At 39.5% G+C, this 22,553-nt stretch overlaps 1 protein-coding gene across 1 annotated transcript in view; it reads left to right on the plus strand.

Moving 5' to 3' along the window:
• Positions 1–22,553, plus strand: part of LOC116698386 (ephrin type-A receptor 6-like) — a 183,515-nt gene that overhangs the window by 134,463 nt on the left and 26,499 nt on the right. The window contains 3 exon segments of the mRNA XM_032530305.1: positions 10,174–10,298; positions 12,100–12,262; positions 17,531–17,639. Of these exon segments, the coding sequence (XP_032386196.1) occupies positions 10,174–10,298; positions 12,100–12,262; positions 17,531–17,639 (397 nt within the window).

Below are 22,553 nucleotides of genomic sequence, written 5' to 3' on the forward strand. Positions count from 1 at the left end.
GACAGGGATGCATTTGTTTGTTTGTTTGCTGTGCAGCATTTATCTGTCAGCCCACGGACCAATTCCGGCCCGCCAATTAAGCCAGACTGACCCGCTTATCAGTTCTGTTTACAAAGAAATAAACTTTGAAACCTGAAAAAAATCACCCAAATAATGGACAGACAACAGTATAAACATGAATGTAGTTTAGTGCTAATTAGCAGTAAACTACAAGTCCAGTCAAAGTTACTGGAAATGTGATTAGTTTAGCAGGTTTTTGGTCATGCACCTTAGCATTTCATAAATAAAAAGCACTAAGGGAAAACTCATCACCAAAGTGATTGCAATTAATCATGAGATTTGTACCAAACTTAATGGCAATCCAGTCAATAGTTGTTGAGATGTTTCAGTCTGAAACAAAGATGTATTGATGATGCATTTGCAGAAAATGAAGTCATTGTTACTCAGTTCATAAATAATAGTGTTGTTGCACCTCTATTTAAAATGCTATAGAGCTCCCACAGGAATAACAATTAGTAAATAACGCGTTAAATCTCTATCACTACAATTCTGCTTGATAAGTCATTTAGCATCTGGAAAGTGGCTGGATTTCAGAAAGACCTTCAAGCCTTTGTTATTTTACGCCTTGTAGGCTGTCATTGAGTTGCCCACATGTACAGTGTTGTGTGTGGCCACATATATCTCCAGCCAGCTCCTCTGAGCACTCCAGACATACAGTAAGTCAACTATTCACCAGTCACTGTTAAGAATAGCTATTCCCCAGCATCGCTATTCAGCAGTGTTCAGAGCAGGTGGGGAGTTTGAAGGAAAAGAGATTAGCTATTTCTACTCCACAAAATGATTTATGCCCAGACTTTTATCAGGAAGCTTCTTCTCCCCCCTGCAAAGATCATTTCCCCTGACTTCACCTCACAACGGGAACTATTTTAAGCATTGGCTCATTAATGCAGAGTGATTGGATTCATTGTTCTGCAATCCTGATGGATGTTCTCTGAAGTTTTCTCTCTCTCAACTCCCACCTCAATCCCCTCTTCAATCTTCGGGTTGAATTTCCTCTAAAGAATTCAGCCCCATTGTCTTCTAAAAGTTAGATAAATCAGTTGCCAATGCCTTTTTTCGCTTCAGTTCATTTAAATGAATTTGCATTAGCCTCACTTCATAAAACCATTTATAATGACAGCAGCTCTAACTTCAATCTCTCTAAACCTTTATACATTTTAGTAACCATTGAAGACACATTCAGCTTAAGGTCTTATAGTATATACTTCATTTCCACAGTATTAGAGTACACTGTACACATTTTCAGAGTGAGACATCAAACTCAAACAATCGACAAGCTTTCTTAAAACAAGCTTACCTCTTACTGTGAAACACATCATGTTTACTAATCCATTTGTTTGTACATTCTTCTCATGTCAGAAAGTTTTTACTAAATTGGCAATATTTAAGTGCTGTAGTAATGATATTAGTCATTAGGCTACATTTACACGTGGTCGGTTATTTTCATTAAAGCACATTTCAACCTCTCCGTTTTCAAAAATAACAGCATGCCAAAACTTGTAGGTGGCAGTCTAACGAGAAGCTCAAGCCCACATTAGCCAATCAAAATCCCCAAAATAGCAACAACAGCAACAAATCGCTTCCTCTGTCTTTGCGTCTTCACTTCCTCGGCTGCCTAAACCTCCGTTTGTCTCAGATCACATGCAAGTGAAGATTTCCAAAATCTCCACTCTGGCCGGCATTTTTAGAAAGACTGGTTTTCAGAGGAAAATTCTCTGTTTGCGTGTGAACAAAGGGCAGAAACAAAAGGAAATGTCTCAGTTTTTCAAAATTACAATGTACGGGTAAACAGGGCCCTAATACACTGCCTAATACACTATGTTAATACTGGTGTGGTGATGGGGTGGCTGTAGCTCAGTCAGTAGGGAGGTGGGTTGGGAACCGGAGGGTCGTGGCTCAAGTCCCCATATGGACCAAAGTATGGTGGTGGACTGGTAGCTGGAGAGGTGCCAGTTCACCTCCTGGGCCCTCGCAAGGTGCTCTTGAGCAAGGCGCCTTTCCCCCTCACTCTGGCATCTCTCCATTTAGTGCATGTATAGGTACTGAGCATGTGTGTGTAACTCAGGCCTGTGTGTAATAACAACAGAATGTAAATTGTAATTGCGGGATTAATAAAGTATACATTATTATTATTACTATATTGATTAGTCAGACAGTTTGCTGTCTTAAGTATCAGTTTTTGTCACGTTTGCTGGGTGGTACGTGGAAGTGCCAGCAAATAAAAAACTGTTGTGTACTCAATCAATTTTAAGGTGCCACATCAACAAAAGAAAAATATTAACAGGAACTGAAAACATTCCTGAAAATGGCATTTTCTCTGTACCAAAAAAACAAACATGAAACTGTGACCTTTTACACTTTGTAGAAGTTGCAAGTGATTGGCCCGAATGGGAATTGCATTATTCTTAAACACGTTTACTGTCACCTTGAGCATTATGAGTGCTTTTAAAGTATACACCGTCGTCTGTATTCAAGCAATCCTTCATGACCTATTCACACAACATCAACTGTGTGAGCTATTTTAACACCAGGGTGGTTCACTATGAAAAGCACGATTGTGTACGGTTGGCTCTTCTTGAAATGAGCTCTATAGGAAAGAGCGTATTGCCACTCTGGCTGCTGTGTTTTCTGCTGCAGTGAGTCTGCTCTGGGTGCTATAGGAGGGTCAACTGCTATTTATACTGTACCTCCACTGCAGTGGCACTCCTCTCCCCATGCACTCCTATTCAAAGAGGAGAGGAGATTTTCAAGCTACTCAGAGTTTTTATTCGGTTTGGATATGCAGTGCTAACTATATTTGTGTAACAAGGATTTTTTTTTAAATTTAATTTCACCACAACTTCAGTTCCTGTATGTGTAGGAACCAACTGAAACTGCATTTCAATGATGTAAATTTGATACTGAACCCATAATCATAATTTAATCATCAAAACCATCACTTCTATTGCCATCACCATCAAGTGCACCATCATTGTGAAACCTTAATTAAATGTTTTAGTGGAACTAATTAAAGCCAAAAGCTAGGTAAGTGGTTTAGGGCTATGGCATTTTCTTTTCAATAAAGTTTAAAAGAATTCAAACTAATACATGAATTGAACAAGAATTAACGTGACTGTTGCCTAATCCTGTGACTTAGTTTATCCCCAATTTTTTCGTTGATGGACCAACATGCTTCCACAAATTACTCCATTAATTTGGTCACATTATCATTTTGCAAATTAAAGCAACATCAAAGCGCTTTTCCTCTTCTGTCCTCCTTCAGGTTATAGGCAGTTATAGCCAATAGAGGGCCGCAAAGTGAATGCAGAAGTGCAATTCACTCTGTTACGAATTGATGAACCACTGAAACAATTTTGGAAACATTATTTTAAGGTACAAAAGAATCTTTGGTGTTGCTTTAAATCTTTATAGAATGAAAATGGAAGCGCAAAAGCAAGGGTTTTATTTGACGGCATTAAACTGGCAAAAAAAACAAAAACCTTTTCTTGTAGGTTTTTATCCTAAAAGAACATTATGCACATCGACATCCGTGTCTGTCCATATCTGTGTCACTTTCCAATACCCAACGCTTAGTTTCAACCATAATAAAGCTTTTAAGTAGCAAAGTGAGGAGTGGACAGGGTGTTAAGGACAGGGACCGGCAGGGAAATCAGCTGTCAGTGGCCAGATACTTCCGTTCTTCTCATTAATTACTTTTGAGGAAAGAGAGGTGGAGGCCAAATGAGTATTGATTGTGGTGGGCCAGTATAGGGCTGGTCTCAGCGTCCTTTCCTACACATCATTGCTTCTTCACGTCCCCATTAAGTGGCAACAAGAGGGATCAGTGGGAAGCTGGGACCCAATTAAAGACGAGACCTCAGAGTGTCAGACAGGCTAGCTAGCACACAAACCTCCTCCGCAACATAAACAACACAGATTTTTTGCTTTGTATCTGTCTGTCTGTCTTTTAATCCTTCTTCCACTGCTTTAGTGCAGATAGTCAATAAGAAGACAAAGGTTGAACTGTTACAGGCTGGTTGCAAGTCAAAGACCATCTAAAGTCAGACTTTGTCTCACTAGATGACTTGCCTCTCTTTCTTTCTTCTTCTGTTGTTACTCTCTCTGCTCCTATTTTTTTAGTCTTCACTCTCCTACCACAACTCAAAGCCACAGCAAAAGGGTGAAAATAGCTCCAAACTCGCTGAAGGGTCTCTTTCCTTTTCTCCTTTCCACACCACCTCCCCGATCACTGCTTTTGTTGCGTGACTGATGATTTGAATTACCTGTTAACTCCCCGTACTCAGCAGATACACATGATAAACGGTGCAGGTGACTGTTGTAGCCACCATCTGGATAGGGCAAAGAAGTCTTGGAAGCTTTTTTCCACTGTCATACCAAAGACAGCCTCCACAGCAGGGGGGATTGCAGGTGTACCGAGGTAGAACAAGAAACTGTCCCAGTTTAGATCCAGTTGACAGCTATTTAGTGTCATAGGGGTCGCATCCATTTCCATTCTGAGACTGCAGGCAGCGACAATATGCTTCCAGAAAAAGAAGCCCAAATCACCACAGCGGGGAGAGAGATTGCTGTAGACGATTGGCCAACAAATTGCAACACTTTATATGGAGATTGTAGAAAAGGAATGTGTAGCTACCATGGGTACAGAGTGGAATGGATTCAGAAGCAGGCATTATGTACCATGTACAGGTGCTATGCAATGACCAGTATGATCTTTGAGGACTGAATCAGAAGTTCTCCAAGTAAACTTGCTGCAAAATGCAAGCAGAGCAGAAATCGCTTGGTGAAATAAAAAGAAACCCAGTATGAGAAATGGATACTCACAAATATGAAAGCTGCTATAACAAAGGCTGTGTCCAAAGTCGGATATTTTATTTGACTCTCTAAAGATACGCTCCGTACTAAATGCACAGAAATGTCATAGGTGGCAATCTTCTCATCTAACTTTTAGAAAGAAAGCTGAAAATGACAAACTATTCCTTAAACATCTTGACAGCCCAACAAACAGCCACATGTTGCACGGAGATGTGATTCTCAGGTGGATACCACAGAGGTCCGTGCTAATGAGACAACTTTTCCATTATATTGCTCTTGATTGAGTTGAACAAATCAGTCACCTATTCTTACTCTATAATTAGACCTAACCGTTTATTTTACAGTCAGGTCTCTGTGGTGTCTGTGGATTTATACATGAGTTCACGGCAGGTGGCGCTTTAGAGTTGTATTGAATTGAACTAATTTGAATGAAATCATATTTAGGTAACTTGAAGAGTTGTACAACATGTGCACGCAAATGCTTGTACCAGTTATTGATTTAAGATTATTTATCCCGGATTGGGAAATTTCAATTGTCTTCATCCAGGAAGATGCTACCTGAAGGAGCAATTTGGATCAGCCGCAATACAAACACAACTAGACACCTAAAAAAGAGAAACATATCAATATGACGCAATCAAGAGCACCTATATTGTGCACGTGTTTCTCTTCTACCCTTATCTCTGTATCAGCAGTGAATCAGTGGAGTGTTAAGACATCGTTTAAGCTTTCACACAGCATCAATACTAGCTCTATTGATTTTTTCAAACACTTAATGGAAGCCTTTAGGGCAGGAAAGCTAATTAAAATCAATGCAGGTCAAGCTCATTTAAAGACTCCCCATTAGTTTATGTTTAGCTTAACCACGCTTGACTAGAAAATCCATTCATCGGGCATCATAATTGACTGGTGTTTCTAATGGCTTTCCAATGCTCCTGAGTTCCTCTGGCAGATCTCATGCTGCAGCTCTAATATTCCACATACAGAATCATTAAAGACGGTCGCTGCGCCTCCTGTATCCTCAAAGTATCTTGTCTATGCCTGGAGACAGTGATGTGTTTCACACTGCAGTCTTTGGAAATATTCCTACACATTGCACACACAAGCAGGCACGGTAGTTTCTATTGTTTTACCTTGTTTTGTGTATGTGTGGATGTATGAATTATCCCGTGATGTCTGTGCTTTAATGCCATGGGTTTTCAATGATTGCTTGGATAAATTCGTCCACTATAGAAAGTAACAATGTGTTTTTACACAGGTTTAGGGCTTCTACTCCTCAAACTATATTTATATAAATATATATTACATTAAATCTAGACAACATTGACTAGACCAACAAAAACATTATATTAAATTTGTAATGTATTCAACACTAAGTCTAGTCCAAAAGCACATTACAGTAGGAACATACTCTACCTGAGAAAAAAGGTTGGCTGAATTAAAGCAACTGAGTTTTTTTATGATTGAGAAGGAATTTCTTGGTGGTGGGTCAAGACGAGTTCTAACATGACGTGCAAGTACATTTGCTATGCACTGGCTATTAGTTTCTGCCTGCCAGACAGTGGTCTTGCTTCTCTAACAGACATATTGTTTTTACATGCGTCAGTTCTCAACTAGTTGTGTGTGCGCACACGTGTTTTGTGCATTTGCTTCCTGCACTCTGTGTTCCCTTGTTTGCTTGCACAACTCGTGTGAGTGTGCAGTGCCTTGCGGTGGGAGGCTGATTTAAATCTTTGAGTCAGATCGAGATTGTATTTAAGCTGTGTTTATAGTTCCCTATCAGGGGCCAATATGCTAACCGCAGATGCCAACCATCTTGCTGTGTCTTAGTTTGATGCCTCCACTGCATGATTCTAGCCGCCAACCACACCGCCCTGCCGCCACTGTTGTACCCAGCTGGCCTAAGCAGTGCAGAAAGCCTTGTAACGTCACAGCTTCAACAGATTGGTTCATTAAACAGAGTTAGATCAGATAAAATCCCCCTGAGGTGAATTTACTCTGCCACTGAGGAGAGACGGAGCAGAGGATTCAAGCAAGCTCTGAGTGAAATGGGCATATGAGAAGTGAGAGATGTAATAATAACACCTATGATGTCAGCAGCGTTGGCTTATTGTGTTGCAGGGCTGTTTGTTTTCTACTCGGGGTGCACCATACTCTTTTTGAGACAAAAACATACACATGCACAGTAATCCCCAACATGCTTGCTGATTGTTATATCATATTGTTCTACTTTTGCTAACATTTTAGACAACCTTTCTAAATGTTCAATGGCTATTAAGTTAGTGGTTATTAAGAAGAAGTCAAGCGTTAAAATGCATTTAATGTAAATGTGCTGGATGCTGCACAGTACTGTACACGTACCCCCTCCAGCCCTATTATATCCGTCATCATGTTTTGATGCAGTTTATAGTTTTGATCCAGTTAAAATTATTGATCTGAGTTGTTGGCTGCTTAATTAACTGCATGGTTTAATCATTTGTTATCACAGTCATAAGTTAGGCATGTGAATAACATGGTTGTGAAGTATTCCCGTGAAATGAGAGATGTTTGTATATCCCTCTTTTGCAAATTCATGTTTTCACATTTTAGAAAATAATACAATCACAATGCCACATGAGAATATAAAATGTTATTATGATATTAGAACCACAGCACCATGGAAGCCAATATATCTTTAAATAAACAATTCTGTGTCCTTTTTGTAGTTGAACTTTTATCCACAGAATTTGAGCATTTCTGCTCTTCCTCTGCGAAATGTCGTTTTAAAGTTATACTTAAATCTCCAAGTCTCCTATTCCCTTCCAATCAAGTTCAAACCCTTCACCTTTTTGAGTTCCTACTCCATAATATACCAATAGTAAATGTACTCATACTCAAAGGGAGGTGGGAAAGTAAAAGAAGGAGCAGAGGATAGAGAGTAAAAACCATGTAGGAGGATATGAAGAGATAAAGCCAACTACAGATGGAGAGCAAATGGACAAAAAAAAGCAGGTGGTGAGAAATAGAGACAAGCAAGTAAGAGAGGGATGAAGGGAACAGAGGTGTGTGTGCTTTCCATCAGATTAGTAGCAGTAGGTCTCAAGCTAACAAGCTCAAACCCCTACAGCCCACAGCTCTCATGTCATCAAGCCCCCAACCACTAACCCCAAGATTCTCCTCCACAAACCCCCAAACCCTAAACCCCCATCGTATATCCATCATGCTTCTTCTAATACCCAGCCTCAGACAAAGTGAGAACTGCAAACACCTCCCCCAGGCACACACTGTAGAATAAATGCAAAAAAATAGTGTCAGTGGCATCATTTTACTTTGAATACACACGGGAAAAGCAGGCCGACAATTTATATCCACATAATGAGTCGGCTCTGTTACATCAGATGATATAAAATATACAATAATCGCTCTCAGGGCAGTTACATCTGCTGACCTCTCTTGGGAGCTCAATGCAATTATTTACCCAGCAGAAATTTATAGAGCAAAGCCAATGCAATTCAGTCCAAGAAAAGAAGATGTAGCTTCCTCAACTTATTTTCAATTAAAACAGGATGATCTTATGGGACAAGGGAATAGCTGTGTGGATGTTTTTTTTTCTTCTTCTTTCCCTAGCGACTTGAATGGACCACAGCCTATTTTTAAATACAATAATTGAGTGTCAGCATGGATATGTGATAATTATTGTTGACAAGGTGGACAGGTGTTCATCTGTGTGTGTTGCATATGCGTTGTCAACCATTGGATTCCTTCTTGTGCTATACTTCCTCATTGTTAACTGGCTGTATCATAGAGAACTCCTCACTCTGTATTCAGTGCACATTCTCATCAAACCAATGGCGTTCTGAGGACAGTTGGTTCTCCCTAAGGCCGGCTACACAGTGAATGAGTCGCACAAGCGTGTCAGCTGCGTGGCGTTTTTATTTCGGCTCCCCTGTTAACAGGTTAGAGCTTACACACTGCCTGGGTGATATGCACGTGTCACGCGCAGCTCGAGCCACGCCAAAAATGTGTGCATACTAGAAATAGAACTAACACCTATTTTTCTTGCGACACTCAAGCGTGTTGGAAGCGTTTCCAGGCAAAATAGAATACAAAAAGATGTTTACATGTAATTTCGACACAAATACATATTAATAAATGACATGGTGATGTTTAAAAGTCTCTAGGGTTTAACATAAATGCAGATATAAATGTAAATATATACACATATATAACGATTTTCAAATAGCCTATTGCACATACAGAACAAAATATTCTGTAACCTATTTTTCTGTCAATACTGAAAACATTGTCTTGCTTTAATCAAATCAGTAACCTATATATTTATGTTTACCCGTTTTTCATAATTTGAATCTGTCTAACTTTGTCCCGAGATAGCCCTCCCTGTAGGCTCTACCTAGCAGCAACAGCGCCAGTGTCAGACATGTTTCTGCGAGACGCAGGCACTGTGTAGTCGGCCTAAGAGTATGCACAGAGTTCTTTGAGACTGCACTGTAACATGCTTACAATAACAATTATATCATGATGATATTTAAAAGAAAATGTTTAACATGGGTCATCATTGTACTGCAGATTAAATTACAATGCTAACACTTGATAATTAACGCAAACCTACAGATGAGGCTAAAGGGGATGTCATACGTTTTACAAGTATTTGGTCCTAAACCAAGGTATTGGACAATAGAGGAACAACACTTTAACTTAGATTAACTCAATGCTTTACGTCGTTTTAATGTAATCCATTATGTATGGATTAGGCCAGCCTGCAACATAAACCCCACAGTACACAAAAGTGAATCATCCTATTGGCATCTTAACCTTTAATTGTTTTCCTAGTCCTATATTTTTTCTTGTGATTCTTTAGAATGAGATAAACCTGAGCACGTTGGTAGCCAAGTGGTTACAGCGCATGCCACATAACCACATTGTCACCATGAAATTACAGAGCTACATCAAGCACACCCTTACCGGTCTACCTGGGAGCCTGGGGACTTCAGTATTTTCCATGTAAAATTAGGTAGCACGCCCAAACTTATTTGGTTTTTGTGGTATTCTTAAAATTACTTCCTTAAAGTCTCTGTGGAAAAGCAGTTAGAGGGGCTGAATGATTGGAGGAGAGCCGTGCATTCATGTAAAATACCTTGTGAATTCAAATCTGTTGGCAGCTCAGTGTTGTTCATATTTGCACACACTTGAAGTTCAACTGTGTTAAAATGTGCCAACCTTTGTTGTATTCATTCAATTCTTGTGATATTATGGTAAAGACATTGAAGCTGAAGCTGTGTATTGTGTATTCAAACCATGCAGGTCCATCGCTGGTTGGGTCTTTGAAGAAGGACTGGGCCTCTCCTAACAGTATTGCTCTCTCCTGGCAGCAGCCCGAACAAACAACAATGCTCATCCTCGACTACGAGATCAAATATTATGAGAAGGTATGTCCAGGTCCAGCCTAAAATTGTAGGGCAGTCTTTAGGTATAGACTTGATCCTTGTTCAGGTCAGAGACGTATTTGTAGCAATTTATTTAGCCAGAATTTAGAGATATGAAGTAAAAAATAGTATGCAAGTGTGTAAAATGTGATTTAGGTCCTCAATTCATAATTTATAAGAACATCTACAGATGTCTTCATAGTTAAACAAGAACATCTATGCCTTAGATCAGCTAGTCTTCCCACTATACTCACTTTTAACAGTCTGTCCACTTAAGTGTAAAAAGCAAGACAAAATTTTAAACTGGGTTGCAAACAAACCCCACTCTTCCATCACCATGGCAAAACAGTCCAAAGTGGCACAATCTCACTTAAATCCGCACTTTCAGCCACTGCCCTTAGGGGTCAGAGTCCCCTGTGCAAAGAAGAATATCCATAGAAAAGTGTTTGTCTCTGTTGCCATGCAATATCTTAATCAGTAAGGACAACCATTTTTTGAATCCAGCTTACTACCAGCTTACTACCTCAGCATTTTTATTATGTATAGATTTCCTTGAGTTGTATATGTACTGTCTGGATGTAACATTATGGCTTTTAATGTACTTATTTTAATTGCAGTCTGTGCACATGCAAAAGACAAATTTCTGCCTAAAGTATTTTCTATCCTGAGACAGCAATGTAATCCACTGATATAAACTGTCACGTTAAACACTCTTGACCTGGGATTTCTCGCATTAAAATATCTTATCCATGATGTCCAAATACAGGAAAGTGGTGCGTGAAAATTAAACATCAGCTATTTGGGGCGAGTGCCAATGTGTGTGTCATCCTAGTGCAGCACAGCAAGCTCTGTAAAAGTTTGGAATAAGAAAAGAGTATGAGCGGCAGGAGTTGGGCTGAGCTTTAATAACAACCACATCAGGTGCTCTCATCTTACCAGTCAAAAGAAGGGCCCAAGCCAAAGTGTCCCAAGGCACAAATACAGTCTATAGTAGCCATTATATGATGATAAAGCACTTCAAATGTGCACCCACGGACAAATTATAACCCTTTTTAAGCTGAATAGACAATTCATTTATGCTCTCTCTGCATAATAATGATCATAACATTATTTTAAAAGACAATGATATCTATGCAGTACAACTATAGGAACTGTTAGTTTCATAAAAAGTTTATTCACAAAACTTGTTTATTGCCTATGTTTTGTTCACTAAAGTGATCAAGTGTGAAGGCAGTCCTTGTGTCGAATAGACCCATACTTAGTACTATTCACACTTAGTACTATTCATACTAAGTATGACGTAAAGTATGACTTGAGAATGGAGTGCGTTTCCATTGCAAAGGATGTGGATGTGAGAAATTCCCGGATGTATGCTAGGTTAGCAAGGATTTTTTTAATAAGACATGTGATGTTACTGTGCAACACTGTAGATTTTAAGCCAGGCTGAAAGCTACTAATATGTCACTTTATTAAGTTTTAATGTTTTTTCAGGCAAGAAAGGTACCACTTAGATTCCAAATATGTGGTCAGTTAAGGATATTTTTGGAGATGTGAGAGCGGCTGGCTGGGTTAAACTTTCATTAATTTGGTAGGCAGTATGCAGTACGTTAGTCTGCAATTTCCAACACACCCCTTGTCACTGGTTGTGCAGTCAGCAGCTGTCAAAGTAAAGCAGACGGAAATTACACACATACTGTGAATGTAAAATGAGGTAAATCTGACTGTCAGTCATTAGATAATTGTTGGTGGAAACCTGTTCTTAATTCATTAGATTATTTGGTTCATCTTTCACTCTCTCCCACAGGAACACGAGCAGTTGAGCTACTCGTCGACACGTACCAAGGCTCCCAGTGTGATCATCTCAGGTTTAAAACCAGCCACCTGGTATGTCTTCTGTGTTCGCACCCACTCACCAGCTGGATACAGTTCCTACACCCCTAAATATGAATACAAAACTACAGGAGACTGTAAGTACCTGAGACCATCTAAAGCATTTATTACTGGGTTGGGATGCATCTGTCTTTGTGTGTGTGTGTGTGTGTGTGTGTGTGTGTGTGTGTTTCTTTTCACAGCAAAATGACAGGATATGGTAAATAGTCCAAAGCATGTTCCTGTGCCTCACCCCTGCTGTAATAAAATTAGGTCTTTTGGTGTGGGGTTCATCATAAACATTCAATTTGTGTTAGGTCAGGGGGCAAAAGAGCATTTTTTCTCGGTGATAGTGGGTTTTATAAGGTGAAGTATGCGGACATCATATGCAGTGATGGCAGCAATTAAAACATCTCTCTCTTAGTGTCAGGTTGGGATGATGCTAGTGAAAAGGGCCATCCATTATAAGTCTACATCACGTATCAAACTTAAGGCCCACAGGCCAAATCCGGCCCCTCACAGATTTTGATCCAGCCGCATATCAATTGAAGGTCATAATAAATTTATGGCCCGCTTTTTGCCGCTTTTTTCAAAGTTTTTTGTTACTTTTTTGAGAGTTTGTGGCGCTTTCCGCAATGTTTTTGCCACTTTTTCTAGCATTTTTGCCGCTTTTTTGGACCTTTTTGGTCAATTTTTCTATGATTGCAGACCTTTTTTAGGGTTGGTGTCGTCCAAACTGTAAATGAGAAGACTATCTGAGACATGTAATAATAAGGTCAAAGCAGTTTGGGTTCAGATGAAGTTCATGTACTGTAGCCTGGAGCAACGCTCAGGGCAGCCTGCACCAAGAGCACAGCAGCAACTTGTAAGCCGATATGAGCCCACCAACAGGAGCATCCTTAGTAGGATTCCAACAACTTCTTCTTGAGATCCTGTAAAATTTACCCAGGAAGAAAGTTAAGTTGTGATTTTGTGATTGTATCACAAAATCACAACTTAACTTTAATCATGTAGCATTACACTGTCTCAATCCTGGCAACAGATCCATTTTGTTTGAAGTGAAGTGTTTGCACTCTTCAATTCAGTTTCAATTCAATTCAATTTTATTTATAGTATCAACTCATAACAAGAGATATCTCGAGACACTTTACAGATAGAGTAGGTCTAGCCTCTTTGCCAGCACGGTCCCGCTGACGGAACGTTTTCTCCACTTTAGGAGAAAACGTCTCTTCCTTCATGAATTGCAAGCATTAAATCGTCACACACACGCTCATGCAGCACATCATTAGAAAACTTAAAGTCTCATGATTCCATTAAGCCCACACACAAAGCAAAAGGTGACTTATAGCGGTTGTAATCATGTTATGAAGTTAAGAAACACAGACAGATTCTGCACCGTTTCTGTCTAAAGTCGAGCGTGCATCCCTACCTTTGTCCTTGTGTCTTTCTTCACAGCGGTGAAAGATTGTCATAAACGTTTTTTTCCTACATCGCCAACAGTTCAATGAATAAGTACATCCAATCCTTTTAATCCAAAACGAGCTGGTCCCCTCATAATCTTGTAAATTCTGGCCGAGTTTCCTTGTAAACAAAGCTGAACAGTCCATCATTTTTGGACTTTGATCCCTCCTGCCGTCTGCCCTGAAGCAGCCACATTGGATCTTTTTACACAGCCGAATAGCCTGAAGCCTAAGAAATTGAGTGACAGCTGATATAAGCCAATCCGTCTACTGTAACCAGAGTGATCCCTTGTGGAAGCCAATGAAGTCGCAGTGTTTACAGAGGAGGGTCCTGGTTAAATATTGACAGCTAGACCATCCAATTACAACCAAACATTATAAAACCAGCCTCCCTGTGTAGCCAATAAGAAGACGAGATGATTGATACCAAATATGACCAGAAACATTTAACCCTGTGATGGCTCCAGCTGTGTCAAAGCAAAAATAAGGCCTTCTTATGGCATTTCATCAAATTATGGGATTAGGGATGTGGATGTGTTTTTGTATTTCAGAAGTATTGTATTTTGCACTTTTTGGGCTTTTTTAGAAATAATAAATAAGAAAAACGCAAAGACATGTCTGTAGAAAAAAATTCATATAAAATCCATTTCTAAGTCATTTTTTTCTGGATTTTTTCTGTTCTAAGTTGAGATATGTGGCTAGGGTACTATTTTAGTATGTAGCCCATGTAATATGCTTACAGTATTGCTTTTTATTAATTTTGCACATGATTTACTTGGACGGAAATAGAAATTCTCTGTTCCCACCTGTTTAGCTCTGTGTCAGTAAGGCCTAGTGTCACAATGCCACTAGAAACAACAAATTGAGAGTGTTAACTTCCCAATGACCTCAGGGTTATCCCAGAAGGAAAAAGTATGTGGAAACTGCATCACTTTTTGGGGGGTAAAAATTTAGGCAAGAAAAGGATGGATTTTCAAGTGTTTCTGAAGAGGCTAGACCACATTCCAGAATTTACAAGGACCCAACAGTTCTAGTCATTTCCTCCAGAGCAAGCAACAGTGCGACAGTGGCGAGGAAAAACTTCCTTTTAGGCAGAAACCTCGGACAGACCCAGGCTCTTGGTAGGCGGCGTCTGATGGGCCGGTTGGGGTTAGAGTGAAGAGAAATAACAAAAATAGAAAAAATAGTAGTTTGTAGTAGTTCTTTGTAGTAGTTCAAGGCACTCTTAAGACGATCACATCAACATTATATTACATGTCATTTAGGTGATGCTTTTTATTACAATTGCTATACATATCAGAGGTCGCTCGCCTCTGGAGCACCTAGGGGTTAAGGTTCTTGCTCAGGGACACATTGGTCGATGTATTGCAGTGGGAATCAATCCTTGGTCTCACACACCAAAGGAACGTGTCTTCTCCACTTCGGCATCACCACCCAGATCATGCTGATCATTTTCCAACCTTAGTCCTTTTGATTTTTTTATGTGTTGTCCTTAACCTGCTCCGTTTTATACCACAGTATAAAAATCATCTTACTATATATTACTTAATACTTACTTATTATACTTAAGGTGGGACCATTGAGAGGTTGTGCTATGAACTATGGCAAGGTTGTACAGTTGAAGTGTAAATTTACATTTTTGTTGTGCTTGTGGCACACGTTTTTTTTCTTTAATCTTTAGTCAATAATATTAAAAACGTGTGTCAGGGTTTTCCCATTAAAAAAAAAACTATAAAATGTTCAATAAATAATAAAATAAAAATAAAAAATATGTTAGACAATGTTTATTTTTTTAGGAAAAAAATATATTCAATGATTTTAATTTGTGTAAATCAAACATTTCAATTATGTTAATGCAAAATATACTGTAAGTCAAACCATTAATAATATTATATATAGTAATAATTTCAGGTACATAAAACAACGGCACATTTTAGCAGTAAATGAAGATACAAAAGATTTGCAAATCTTTGATTACAACTGATTTTGTTGTTAAAGGACCAATGTGTAGGGTAGTAGGGTAGTAGTAGGTAGTAGGTAGTAGGGTGTGTTTCTTGCAGTATGGTTGCAAATTGTAACCCTTGGCTCACTCCTTCCTTTACAAGCGTGTAGTAGAACCTACCTTAGCTTCCACGTAATGTAAAATTGCAAACAACCCTCTCTAAAGTGTTTGGTTTGTCCATTCTGAGCTACTATAGAAACATGGTAGTGCAACATGGCAGGTTTGGTGGAAGATGCCCTGTTCTCTATGTAGATATAAAAGGCTCATTCTAAGCTGAAGAAAACACAGATCTTAGTTTCAGGCGATTATATACTAATAAAAACATAAATACGAATATTGTATTCCACTTCTGCTACAAGAACCCACTAAATCCTACACACTGCTCCTTTAAATGATAGCCTACAATTCACCAAGACTTGTTGCATTGCAGCCAGATCATTTGGTCTCCCTACAGCATGAATTTCCTATTGGTTGGACTCACCAACCCCAAACCCCTTACTGTCAGGATATCACTTGCTAAGACAATTGAAGAATTAAATACAATCAACAAGGGAGTCTGACAACATAGCCTTGATGTTCTTTGTATTTTGAATCAATGTTTTTTGTGTGTCTACTCATAAAATAGAAAGGTCCAGCTGCCCTTTTATGTTGGTTCAGGTATTGTTGAGGGTGATTTGGCTTCACAGTGGCACTCTCCCTTCCAAAGCTTTATCTGCGGATCAGACGGTGCTAAGCCAAGCCTTTGTATTGACTGGCCTTTTATCTGAAAGAGAAAGCAGATTTGGCCCCTGTCGCTCTCTTCCTCCATGTCAGTCACTGTCTCATGTGCTTGTTTTTCCATCTGTCTGTGTATCCGTCTGTCATTTCCGCCTCTCTCTTTTTCTCTTGTTTTTATTTACCTCTCTTCAGTCATCAGTTTTCCTCATCCCTCACCTTGCCCCCCCTCCAATACATCCACACACACACACACGCAGAAACGCACACACGCGCACACACACTCATTGGAGAAGCATCAGTCCAACACATCTGCTCAGTTAGTGAAGAGTGCGTGAAGCTGACGTCTGGGAGAATTGTCTCATGTGATCTGGCCAACGCCACTTTCACTCTCCCTTCCTCTGAGTGGTCTGAGTGTAATTAATTTTATCAAGCTAAACACACATACACACACACACACACACATTTTTGATACCCGGTGCACACACACAGTACATGCTTGTGACTTAACACCCACATACTCTATAAACCCACATGAGCCTCACTCTTTGGGCTAGCGACCACGCACCCTGATCTCCAATTCATATTCATTAAGCGTGAAATATTATAGAAATAAGTTTGGTAATAGCAATCATCTTTCAATTATCTTGAATTCGTTAGCCTTGTGACAGGACAAAGAAAAGAGAAAATCATGAATATAAAATGGGATCAATTTAACCAAATGATCATGGACTAAATCACAATTTCATGAATGAATAATATTAATTAAACAGCAGCAGGCATATGAATCATTCCAGTACGAAAGCTAATGGAGGGTTTTTTGCATAAAAAAGAGCAGATCGAACATCTCTCTGTAATATCATGGTATACATGGTCTATGTGTGGTGCATTGATGGAGAGGAACATTGAAGATGTATGTACTGATGAAAATGTGCTCTTTCTTCTCACTTTATCCTGCCTCCCATCTAATTTCCTTCTTTTCTCTCCTCCCTGCTTTTATCACCCGTACCTGCTCTTTTCATTCAACTTCTCCTACTCATCCTCTTTCTGTTCCACATTTTTCATTCAACCTTTTCCCTCTATTTTCTGGTCCTTCCTCTTCTTTTCCTTCTGTTCCACATCTTCTCTGCCCCATCCTGCCCAATGTGTTACCTTCATCCTAACCATCCTGCATTCTCCGCCACCTTCAGCATCAGACATGGCTTCTGACCAAGGCCAGGTGTTGGTGATCATCACGGCAGCAGTTGGTGGCTTCACCCTCCTCGTCATCCTCACCCTCTTCCTCCTGATCACTGGAAGGTAAGAGCACTTCACTGCCTTGATTTTAAGGTATGCAAAGAAAGTGTCATTCAGTGTGTAATTTGAACTGATGTCATATTGAGTTGACACTTGACTGATAAAATCAACCAGCCAGTGTTGCCTGCCTCTGACATGTTGGTATAAATTGAATAGCTTTTGTTCTTCTTCTTGTTTTACTGTAATGTCTCATGATGGTCTAAATCCTGGTAATTTTCAGGACAGCCCCTTTCTCCTTTTAGCTTTAGAAGAGTTCTAATCATCCAAAATAACTCTCACTGGGTGTGTGCAGCCCTTATTCATCCAGATGTTCTCATGATGTCACTGCAGTTTATCTACATCTACTTCCTGAACTTAAAACTACAATTGTAGCAATCACCTGTTAGACTTCTGCTCATTCTGGTGGATTTGCTTGCGGGAGGGGGGGGGGGCAATATGAATTTATAAAACGTTTCACTTGAAGTTCAACATCTTTAAACTGTGACACACAAATTTACCAATATACTGTAGACAGGCTGATGTTTAAAGAAGTGTCTTGTTGACTGGGTTGTACCACACACTTTTATTGGACTCTGCTCTGTCAGAGTATAAACTGCTACATTAAAGAGGAATGGTTTGTTATGAGACAGGAGTCAGTGGTACACACATCTCTTGAATAAACTGCCTGAAGTTATTGTCCTGTTTTTGACTGGCAGCTTGTTCCCGGCTGGTTAGCGTGTTAGCCATTAGCTCGCCAGAAATCACCAACTTGAGTAGTTACTATGTCGGTGAGCTTCTACCACTGATATTCTGCAAGAAGGCACGGATGAAGCTTACTGTGCCACTTTCTGGTGGGAACAGGCCTTGATACCTCAACCCACTCCAGCATGCCTACATTTGTATGTTTTATATTGGAGTAACTATACTTGTGCATTATGCAAGAAATATCATAGTAGGTCCTGATTTCAGCAAGACCGAGGCCATCCCTAAAATATTTGAATCAACAAAAAAAGTAGTTTTTCAAAGGTGGCATTAGAAACAAAAAAACATGTTATCTTGTTAAGCCATTAGTATTTTTTTTCTTTTATTTAGGTTTTTAGTTTTGACTCCCAAAAGACAAACAACAATTCAAAAGATACACAATTTTGGCAATTAATTAATATACAAATGAGTCCAGCCATTTCTAACCCCCTTCAAAGCAATTTAAACCAACCTTGATGCACATCTCAAACAAATATAAGTCATAAACATTGTTACTTTCCTTTAAATTTCTCTGTCATCTCTGTCAGCACGGGTATTGTTACTACTGTAAAACAACACTGATGGAAATAGAAGACTACAAATATTAGTTTGAATTAGAAAAAGAGGAAAAACTTCCTTTCCTCCCCGTTTTCTTTTTCACTTTTGCCATTGGTATTTCTATACAGTGTCACTACGTAAATTATTTATGAACTTTCAGACAAGTGCATGATTGAAATGTACCTGCTGAGCTCTCATGGCAGAAGAAGAATGAGACCATCCCAGGTGCTGATTGTGTAAGCCGTACATCATCATCAATAAACACAGCCCAAACTTGCACTTACATCAATTCAGTCTCTATAGATCTAGCACCCATTAGAGAAACTGCAGAGTAAAACACTTCCATTGCGGCATTGAACTGTGCTAGTTTACAGAGAATTTCCACAAGTGAGCAGTGAAGCAGTGTGAGATCAGGTTGTTTTTTTATCACACAAGTCCTTCAGTGTTGATTTGAATGTCAAAAGAATGTTAAGTATGTATCCTTTAAAAAATCGAAAAGCAGTAGATATATAGCAGGGATTCAGAGTGTTCTTGTGTTCATGATGTGATTTTGGTGTGTTGGACAGTGTGTGCTCCTAGTTTGTATACACAAACGTACACACACCAGGTGCAACAGCTAAAGCAAGCTCTTTAGGCTTTTAGCTTTCCAGCACAAGGAGGGCCTTTTTCTTTTTACCTGAATCCAGCTAAAAGCAGTTGCAGTATTGGGAATGTTTTTTTTTTACTTCATCACGATCTGTCATATCTGCATCTGTCATATCTGCCCTGTGTAGGACGGACTTTTCCTCTTTTTTAGTTTGAAAAAGCACCAAATGTATTTGAGCTGCCTGAGAAAGATGAGAGCTTTCAGTCACACAGCTCTCATAGACGGAAAGTTGTATGAGACAAGTGAGGATATAAGAGGAGCTACTTAACTAACGGGGAGATAGAACACCTTGTCCCCATGAAATGCTTCTGAGAGTTTCATCTATGTTTGCATCTACTTGTGCTAAATTTAAAGAGTGAGTACTTCTACTAGAGAAAAGGTGGCATGACTGCACATGCGTAGCATAGCTGAGGACTTTAACTGCACGTGTACTCTTTATCCTTGAGTTGTCTGTCAATCTTTGCAACTTTTTTTCTCTCATTTTATACATATTTTCTTTCATCCTTTCTGTGCCCTCTATAGCAGCAGAGAGATGTGCCAGGGCGAGATGACTGTGAGGGATGTTAGGGCAGGAGAGGAGGTGTATGTGTGGGTGTGTAAAGGGCTTGTGAATATGCACTCTAAGAATGCTCAACAGCCCAGAGAGCAGTGACAGAAGCTTTTGTGTGTGATAACTGTCTTTGTGTGTGTCTGTGTCTGGATGTCCGGCCTCGTTTCAACATGAAAGCCAGTGAGACAGGGATAGGCGGATAAAGGGGATCAGAGGATAGGACTGGAAAAGACTGATAATGGCACATGCCACCATTTCTTTAATGAACAGCTTGACCCCATCAGCAGAGGTCAAAAGTAGCTTTCCAAATCCCCTTCTTGTCCTCTCTGCCACTGTTGCCCACCATGTTATCTGCTCTGTCTATCAGTGTCCAAGATACCACAGACTTCTCTTAGTCCAAACCCAATCTGGCAACCTGCAGCTCGTAGCCCTCTGACACCTGCTTTAATCTGGCAACCCGGACTATGTTAAATCTTCAAAGAGGAGGAGGCTCACATGTGATCACATGAACCCACACACATTCATGCAAGCAAGCACTTACACACACTTTCTCCACTAGTACATAGTGGGCATTATCACTCCTAATTTATTCAATTGTATCCTGCATTATTACATCATTTAGCCATGTTGTTAGGCAGTACAAATTCTCTACCACTGTTTGTTGGATGTTGTTTATGTTGATTAGAGCAGTTACTTAAGCAGCACCGTTGCTTCACATCACATTTTTAACAGAGGGAATTTATTCTTTAGGAAAAGCCAAAATCTTCTGCACAATTCATGAATGCTGATCAAAGTCAGGCAAAGCAAATGACTCAAACGTGAAGAGGAGAGATAAAAAATACACTGGATATATTTCTCTTAAGAATTGGTGGAGACCAAAACAGAGCTAAAAGAAGAGTGAACACTGGATTTTCCATCATTAGGTGGACTAAAACAACCAACCTTTTGTTATATAGTTCAAGTATAATGTTTCGGCCCAGCTAGCAAATGTGAGTCCAGTATTCTTTTTTAATTGTAACTTTTTGTTGGTCTCCTCCATCTCCTGAGAAAAAACATCTGGGTAGCTTGCTAAAACTCTACTTCATGGATTGATTAACTGAAATGAGACGTCGTTTGAGTTTTGTTACACATTTATTCATGCAATTACGGTCAAGTGAGCCATCTTCGGCAAACCTCTATGTATACATGTATAACAACACTTGTGTAACTGTAAAAAACCTGTGGATCAATTTCAAACGTGTGCCTGACTGTTCACAAAGCCATTTCAGGAATGAAAACTGAATATTGCAGACCACAGGTCTAAATTATGTTGAAGTTGTTGCTTTAATAATTTGTTTGAGCTTGATGGTTTACATTGTTGGGGAAAATAGCGCTTTTGTTTTTACACAGTTTCTAAAAGCAGTAGCTTGTGGATGATTGGATCCACAAAGACATAGTTTTTCAGTTTTTGACAGTGTGTTCCTAACTGTAAATATGACAATGTGACAATTATTGTAGTTTCCTAAACTTAACTAAACCTTAAACAGAGATCCAAATCAAAAAAGCTCTCACTTTTAGAATGGTCAAACAGGCAGCCATGTTGGTATTGTTGGGCCTGCTGTGTGTCTGCATCTATCTGTGTTCAACTGTAACACTATGTGAGCTGTTAGTGGTAGGTTTTTTTTTTTTTAATCATCTGTCGAAAGGTAAAACTGAGTTTGATCAGATGTGTATTGTATTGGTGCAAAGCTGGCTATGCATTTAATAATTAAATGGGTAGCTCAACTGGTAGGCTGCGTGCCCATAAACAGAGGCTCAGTCCTAAATGCAGTGGCCACAGGTTCGGTTCCAACATGCGGTCCTTTGCTGTATATCATTTCCCCTTTCAAGTCTAAGCTATCCTGTCAAAAAGTAAGGCCTAAAAACGCAACACACTAAAATTTTATATATTTTTACAGTAACAAGTAAACAATGATATGGCTCGTCATGAGGAGCATCTATCTGTAGAAAATGTCACCAGAAGCAAAAAAAACTTTTACTGTTTTTTTTCTTTGTGCTATTCATTACATTATATATACAACACTCAACAGTTATGTGTACAGGTGTGCTTTTGGACTATTTTGATCTGACAGTAATGTGTTTGAGCTGTACTTTCCCATGAAGGCTATTCTGGTTCTATGTGTGATTCTGACAGGGTACTGTTTATTTGGGAGTAACATCCAAGCATCTATTTGGATAAATTTTTCCCTGGTGTTTTGCAGATGCTGTCATCTAATCTCTCAGCTTTTCAGACTTTCTTGGCAGCAGCTTTTTATCAGTCGCTGGCTGTCTCTCTGTGTCTCAGTGCCCAGATAAACTCTCTCTCTTTCTCTCTTTCTCTCTCTCTCTCTCTCTCTCTCTCTCTCTCTCTCTCTCTCACTCTCTCTCACGCTCTCTCTGTCTGTCTCTCTCTCAAACACACACG

This window comes from Etheostoma spectabile, chromosome 11 (genome assembly GCF_008692095.1).
Source record: "Etheostoma spectabile isolate EspeVRDwgs_2016 chromosome 11, UIUC_Espe_1.0, whole genome shotgun sequence".
In the NCBI taxonomy this organism is placed as follows: Eukaryota; Metazoa; Chordata; class Actinopteri; order Perciformes; family Percidae; genus Etheostoma; species Etheostoma spectabile.